Raw genomic sequence first — 6,804 nt, 5'->3', positions numbered from 1 at the left:
CAAAGGTCATTCTCAGTACGGGGATAATTGGCGTGGCCTTTTCCCAAAGAAGGACGCTGGTGAGTCTGTGTGCAGTATTCGGTTTGATGGTGATGCTGCCGGTATTTAGTCCAAAGCCCTGCCCTCGCCACGGGGCAGGCGGAGGACCTGCAGCACAAGTGTAAAATAACTTAACCCTACGGTCTTGCGATCACCGGGCCGCTTCCCACGCTGCCATATTTGCAAAACAAATCCATCTGAAAATGGAAAAGATTAAGGATCAAATGTGGAAGCTTGATTTCAGTCTGACTGCCTTTTGAAATTGGCTTTCTGCCTTTTGAGCGAAGTGCAACTGTATTTTCCTGGTCTCTCACAAAATATTTACACCTCCCATGCAGAGGCCGCTCCTTTAATGAGACCATCTTTCCAGTGGTTAAATCCTTTAATAAAAGCTGAGTGGCAAGGAGGCCACGTGAAAGTGATTCTGCTGTGTTGGGCCAAGAAATTAAAAACCTGAGTCGGCCCCCTCGTATTGTTTGACAAGTTATTACAAAGGAAACCTCCGCAGTGCACATTTCACTCACTCTGGAAAAGACAAATTTAACCCCAGCAGCCAGTGCAGCATCAGTTAGCAGAGAATTCAGGGTTTGGTTACATTCTAGCCTTTATCCAAAACCTTAGAGTAGTTTGGATTTTAAGACCAAAGAAAAGCATTTTCTGCAAACTGACTAATTGTTCTGTCAGAAATACCGCAGTAGCCTCAGATCAGGCAGCAGAGACACAATGAGCATCTCATCCTCCCCCCAAAGTGACACTGACTCAGTGCTTACTCATGTTCAGGGCCCTTTGTTCATAAGTGAGCTCCAACACGCTCTGCAAATGTCAGTGAAAATGATTGGCTGGAGCCAGAGGAGCGGATCCATGCAGCCGTGTGCCAGTGATAGACTCCCGCTGCATTTCAGTCAGTGAAACAAAAACCAAATCGGGTCCTTGAGCAGCTTCCACTCTGGCAGCTGCTCCTGATGGGATGACATCCAGCACCGCTTCAACGAGCAAATCTGAATTCAAGCACCACATTTAGTAAAATAACTCAATTTATTGGGTCAGTGTCATTTTAGAAACAGAACATTTGACATTTCATCAAGAATGAAATCACTGATGTTTGACAATTGACATCTAAAACACATCAACAATCAAGTGTCTATTTAAAAGGAAAATTAATGTACATCAGCTACATTTGGGGTGGAAAAAATAAGACCCAATTTCATGTTTGGCGAGAGCATCCCAACATAAGGCTTATTTTAAACAATTTCTGACAAAAGCAGGTTTGGGTTCAAACCTTCAGGCTTGCCCTGCACACACAGGCTTTTTGATGCTGAACAGGCCATGCAGGTTCACCTCCGGGTCCACGAAATGAGGGATCTTTCGTTCGTTGAAGAGGCGGGCCAGGTTGGTCTCCAACTTGGCGCGTCGCGAAAGCCGCATGCGCAGGGCGAACAGCCGATCCAGGTTCCCCTCCACAAGAGGCAGGTGGCGGCCATCCAGGCGCTTCTGCCAGGACTTTTTGGGTCGCTGGCGTTTCTGCAGTTGGTCCAAGAAAGGGTCAAAAAGTTAAAGGATCTAAATGTTGGATATACTGTACAGTCTAATCTGCTTGAACAGCTCTGCATTTAAGATTTTCAGATTAAAAAATTGTCTCGACGATAATCTACCTTCACAATGCGAACGCTCGGGTCGTGGCGAGTCAGGTGTCTGTTTAGACTCTCCTGGAGGACGTTAAGAATAGTTATGTGACAAATCCTCAGGACGTCATGAGCAGATCCTTTGACCGTCAAAGCAACTGAAGTTACCTACCCGCATGGCGAACACACGCGGGCAGTTGGGGAAGGAGCATTTGTATTTGAAGAGCTTGAGGTGCACCTTGCGGATGTGGTGCTGCAGGTTGAAGGTCGTGGAGAAGTAGGCCTGGCAATCGTCTCGGGGACACAACAGCACCGGCTTGTGCGAGGCGTGGACACGTTTGTGCCGCCGCAGATAATCCGCCTTCTTAAAGGTCTTCTTGCAGAGCGGGCACGGGAATGTGGCTAAATAAAGAATTAGCAAAGACTACGTTTCCATACGACAAGTCTTGAAAAACAAAAACTAAAATGACCCAAATTTTTACCTGGGTGTTTGGCCATATGCTTCACAAGTTTCCCCCAGGTGTATTCAACTACCTGGCAGTCAGCATTCCGGCAGCGGTAACCTTCAGAGACCAAATGCCGGCTTGAGTCGAGGAGACCAGCAGCTGGATCTGTACGCTACCAGGCTGCTTTGAGTGAAGATGCCGCTCGGTTTTAAAGGGAGGGAATTTGCACGGGGGTCAAAGCCGAAGACTTCACCTGAGAAACTTAAAAAAAAAAATGCCACGCTTCTGCTCCTGTTTATCGATGTCCACAGTAACTGGCAGTCCTGTCACTGCTTTGAGCTACATGCTGTAGTCGGCCAGCCCTCGGTGTCGAAGGTGTGACAGATTTCCGGCGCCCTCGCAGCTTTAGCACCGGCTGGCAGTTCATTTGCGCCGTTTAATGCTGGGTCTTATCAAACACTCAGGATTACGCTGCCTGCTCTTGACTCTGCTTGGAGGGAAAGTTACTGCCTACACCTGCAGGCTAAACCAGTTTACAATTTTTCTGCATCACTTGGTTTCCACCATCCTTTTTTCCTCTTTACTGGGTTATCTATAAATGAAAAGTCTCTCACTACTAAATTGTAGTGATATTTTGTCTCCAGGATTCACTACTTAAATACTAACTGCGCTATCTTTAATAAGATACGTCTCTGCACCTTTAATATTTTTCCCCCCCCATCATTAAATCATCAAGGCATGCAGAGACTGGTGGAGTGGTTTGGACCAACCTGCATGCTTCTTCTCATGGGCTTTCCGTGCACCGGGAGAGTCAAAGGCCAGAGAGCAGCCCTCCTTCGAACACCTGAGTCGGTCCATCCAGAACAGAGGTGAGCACAAGTAAAATGGACAACCACTGATCCTAGACCCGTGTCTAGGAAAGACTACACATCTTAAAGCTGTAACTAGATAAACGTGTGGCAGCCGCTGTCACTTTACATGCAGGTTTGCATGTCTGGCTTTAACACATACTTGAACCTCGCCATCACGCCATGTTCCTGCTGGTGTAACTTGAAATGTTTGCGCTTCGAAAAGGTCGAGGAGCAGTTCGGGTGATCACACTGTGGAGAAGTAAGGTCACAAACGATCCATTTTATACATGAGCATATTTTAAGTGGTTGAACGGCGATTTGGCGCCATCTAGTGGTCAAATTTACACATTGCAGAAATACCTGAAAGGGCTTCTCTTTCTGGCCGTGGGCGAAGAGCACGTGTCTTTTCAGCCTGGCCGGGTTGGAGAAACTTTTGGCGCAGTTTGCAAGATCGCACCTTTGCGTATTTTTTTTTTTTTTTTAAACTTTTAAAAGACGGGTGGGTTAAAAGGTGGTGGCACGGCGACCCCACCTGTACTTCTTGACTCCGCTGTGCTGGAGCTTGTGGCGCTTCAGATGGGCTCTCCGGGTGAAGCGGCGGCCACAGCCCTCCACGACGCACTCACAGGGCCGCTAAGAGAGGGGTTCACTGGGTGAATGTCTCAACCTTTTTAAATGTTGTTTTAAATATTTGCACCGTGTTCCGTACCGCCCCGGTGTGAACCGTCTCATGCTCCTGCAGCCTCCACTGCCGGGTAAAGGCCGCAGCGCAGTCGGCATGGGGGCAATTTAAGAGCTGAATCCCGGGACCTCCATCTGCTTTCCAGCCTGGAAGGCTGTTCATTTCTCCAGGGTATCCGAGTGACTCCCCTATTTAAAAAAAAAAGAAAAAAAGACCTGCTGCTTTTCAACAGATCCTTTTTATAGCCTCTCCGAAGACGTTCATTGGCTAATTGCCTTCCAACCTTGATTGACGTCAAGCTGGAGTTAATTAACCTAATTAAGTCACTTGTTCTCAGCTGTGCACAAAGGAAATGTGCAGCGAAACCCTGCATGTGGTCACCAGGATACCAGAGGAAAAAAGAAGAAGAAGAGGAGGAAGAAGGAGGAGGAGGAGAGTTTAAAAATTCCCTTTATTCAAATGCTGGGATCTAACAGGTATACACTCAACATGTAACGATAGCAACTCATAGCTCAGTGGCAGGGGATTGACTCAGAATGAAAACATCAACTCGCCATGATTGTTTACTGAACACAAAACGCCCATCGCCGAAGTAGAAATAAGATCCCCCAAGTTGTTGGTTTAAAAAGGAAATCAAATTCGGCTTTTAAGACACTGGACTGTCGTTCCCTTGGTCACCTTGCTTTTGGCCCGTGGCTAATTTGGTAGAGCCCGACAAAAAGTTTAGCATAACTGATACGCGCTTGTTGTCTTTTGAATACTTTGAACCAAAAATAAATAAATGGAAAGTAAAAGCGGGCAGCACAATGGCGCAGTGGTTAGCGCCTTGGCCTCATGGCACAAAGGACCCTGGTTGTACTTCTATGTGGAGTTTGCATGTTCTCCCTGTGTCTGTGTGGGTTTCCTCCCACGGTCCAAAACCATGCAGCAGGTTAATTGGAAAAATTGGGAGAAATTGCCTCGAATGAGTGGTTGTTTGTCCGTAAATGTGTCCTGCAATTGACCAGGGTGCACCCCGCCGCTTGCCCGATGACATTTGGGATAGGCTCCAGCATCCCCCGCGACCCTCAGTGCAGGATAAGCAGCAGACGATGGATGGAAAGTATAAGCAACCCTAAGACCAAGAAACAAAACCCTCAAGAAACTAAACAGTGGCAGCAACCTGGGGCATTCAATCATCAAATGGACAAAACAAACAGTGTCCTGTCAAACCAAGGCTCAGAATGTTCTCTGTATATGTTGGTTATGGCTATGGCTCAAAGAACCTCGACACAAAACATCAGCCTGTGGACGGGCGCTTCGGATTTAAGGGAGGCAACCAAAGCTCGGTTCATTTTGGAAAGCGTACGTCAGATTTTCATGTTTCAGTTTCATTCACTGTCTTGGGGCGACCTCTGAAGGGAGTAGCCCATAAGGAAAATAAGACAATTAATCAAATTTTAACTGAAGCCAGCCAACCTAGCCAGCTCCACTCCGTCAGTGGGCTCAGGTCTTTCCATATATGTAACCTGAAAAAACACTCACCAAACCTGTGATGCAGTCATGTTACCAGCAGAGAGTGCTGCGTCCCCGGCAACGCCAGCACCCCCGGCCTCGGTGAGTGAAAGTGTTATGGATTCAAGGATTCAAAGCTTCTCTCCTGGTGTGCACAGTAAGAAAACGTCTTTCCCTGTGCAGTGAAATTCTTCCTTTGCTATCTGCAGTGAATACCAGATAATAGAAAATAGGTTGAGTTGTCCTTAAACATCCAATTCAGGTTCTGTAGATTTAAGGGAAACCTTAACCCAGATGGCGTTGTGCATCTGCAGGGCTTCACACAGAAACTGCTTGATGTTCCGGTTTTAAAATGTGAGAGAGGATATGAAGGTAGTTGGTGTGAGAGAGGAAGATACAGAGAATAGGGTTAGATGGAGAAAGTTGACTCGCTGTGGCGACCCCTGACGGGAAAAGCCGAAAGGAGAAGAAGAAGATATACTGCAATTTTAAACAGCAACAAGCCTCTGTTGTTTAAAAAATAGTCTATCTTTAAGGAAAATTATGAATTTACCTTAAATATCTCAATCAAAGACTGACTCCTCAGGGTTTAGCCTCCTCTTCCGTTTCTTTCGGCAATTCCCTTCAGGGGTCGCCACAGCCAGTCATCGGCCTCCATCAAACACTCTTTTCTGCATCCTCTTTTCTCACACTTCATGCACTCTTTAACAACAACTTGAAGATCTGTCGATCTTCCTTGGGGGCCTTCCGTCATGTAGTTCAAGCCTAAGGGTCAAACCTGAACCCCCCAAAAACTATTCAGAGACAAATGTTGGGTTTTTCTGAAAAATCTTATACATGTTTGAAATTATTTGCTTTAAGAAGAAATGCACATGCCACATTTCCAATTTAAGAGCAGATTTGGTTAAACTTGATATGAGCCCCGGAGGCTCTAGGTGAGTCAGAGCACACTGCACTGCCATTTTGGGGTTTAATTTTAACTATTCTTCTATCTTCACTAGTTCACGGAAGAAGTTTGGTCTTATGCTTCATAGTTTCATCGTTTCCTGGGGGAGCTGAGCTGTGTTTAGCAGAGTGTGTGTGGCAGGCTGCGCGCGGTAAAAGTTTCTCACCTGCAGAAAACTCTGAAGAAACACAGCACTATAAAAAGGCATAGTCTGGCAAAACTGTTGTGCTGCGATTTCAGCTTGAGGGACGCGGGTGTACCAGAGTGGAGTTGAACATTAGCTAACATTAGCATCCGCCTGTAAAAGTGCAGTAATGAATTCAGCAGAGGGAACGATGGTAAACAGCTCAGCATCTGCTGCTGTGCTGCCACTTTGATTTCTAAGCGTCCTGCTCCAGGTTTCCCCCCAGGAATATAGAGGATTATAGTTTTGTGCTTAAAAATAGCACCAAATAAGCGGGGGGGGGGGTAGACAACTGGAGATTCATAGTAACACTGTAATAACAAGGCTGTTACTTGAAAATATAGAATTTATCTCTCACAGGGAGTTGAAAGAGGCTTCTTACTATTTGGAATTTCACAGATAATTTTTTTTCTTGTATGTTCATCATCCTTTGTGTGACACAGTTGAAGGTATGTATTGGCTTCAAAGTGATGTAGGAATTTGAGAGTTTATTGGTTTGACTGTAAATTCTGTGCTTGTATTTTCCTTTCACTTTCCTTT

General features: G+C 46.0%; 1 protein-coding gene across 1 annotated transcript; it reads right to left on the bottom strand.

Annotated features, from left to right (window-relative positions):
* Nucleotides 1–1,320: 1,320 nt before the first annotated feature.
* Nucleotides 1,321–3,802, bottom strand: 42sp43 (P43 5S RNA-binding protein). The gene is made up of 9 exons (XM_086176442.1): nucleotides 3,668–3,802; nucleotides 3,491–3,591; nucleotides 3,319–3,415; nucleotides 3,119–3,207; nucleotides 2,878–2,951; nucleotides 2,144–2,224; nucleotides 1,834–2,063; nucleotides 1,692–1,745; nucleotides 1,321–1,560 (listed from the first exon to the last, which is right to left on the bottom strand). The coding sequence occupies exons 1-9, from the start codon at nucleotides 3,800–3,802 to the stop codon at nucleotides 1,321–1,323; spliced, it is 1,101 nt and encodes a 366-aa protein (XP_086032568.1).
* Between the last annotated feature and the right edge of the window lie 3,002 nt (nucleotides 3,803–6,804).

Source organism: Fistularia commersonii, chromosome 28 (assembly GCF_037954325.1).
Source record: "Fistularia commersonii isolate RoL2024-O1a breed Wild chromosome 28, RoL_Fcom_v1.0, whole genome shotgun sequence".
Lineage (NCBI taxonomy): Eukaryota > Metazoa > Chordata > Actinopteri > Syngnathiformes > Fistulariidae > Fistularia > Fistularia commersonii.
This window is presented reverse-complemented; position numbering and strand designations above follow the sequence as displayed.

Coding starts and splice junctions, on each gene's coding strand:
- 42sp43 (XM_086176442.1), bottom strand. CDS start 3,802: ATGAACAGCCTTCCAGGCTGGAAAGCAGATGGAGGTCCCGGGATTCAG. Junction 3,592..3,667: donor AGACGGTTCACACCGGGGCG/GTACGGAACACG, acceptor CCCCTCTCTTAG/CGGCCCTGTGAGTGCGTCGT. Junction 3,208..3,318: donor AGAAAGAGAAGCCCTTTCAG/GTATTTCTGCAA, acceptor ACTTCTCCACAG/TGTGATCACCCGAACTGCTC.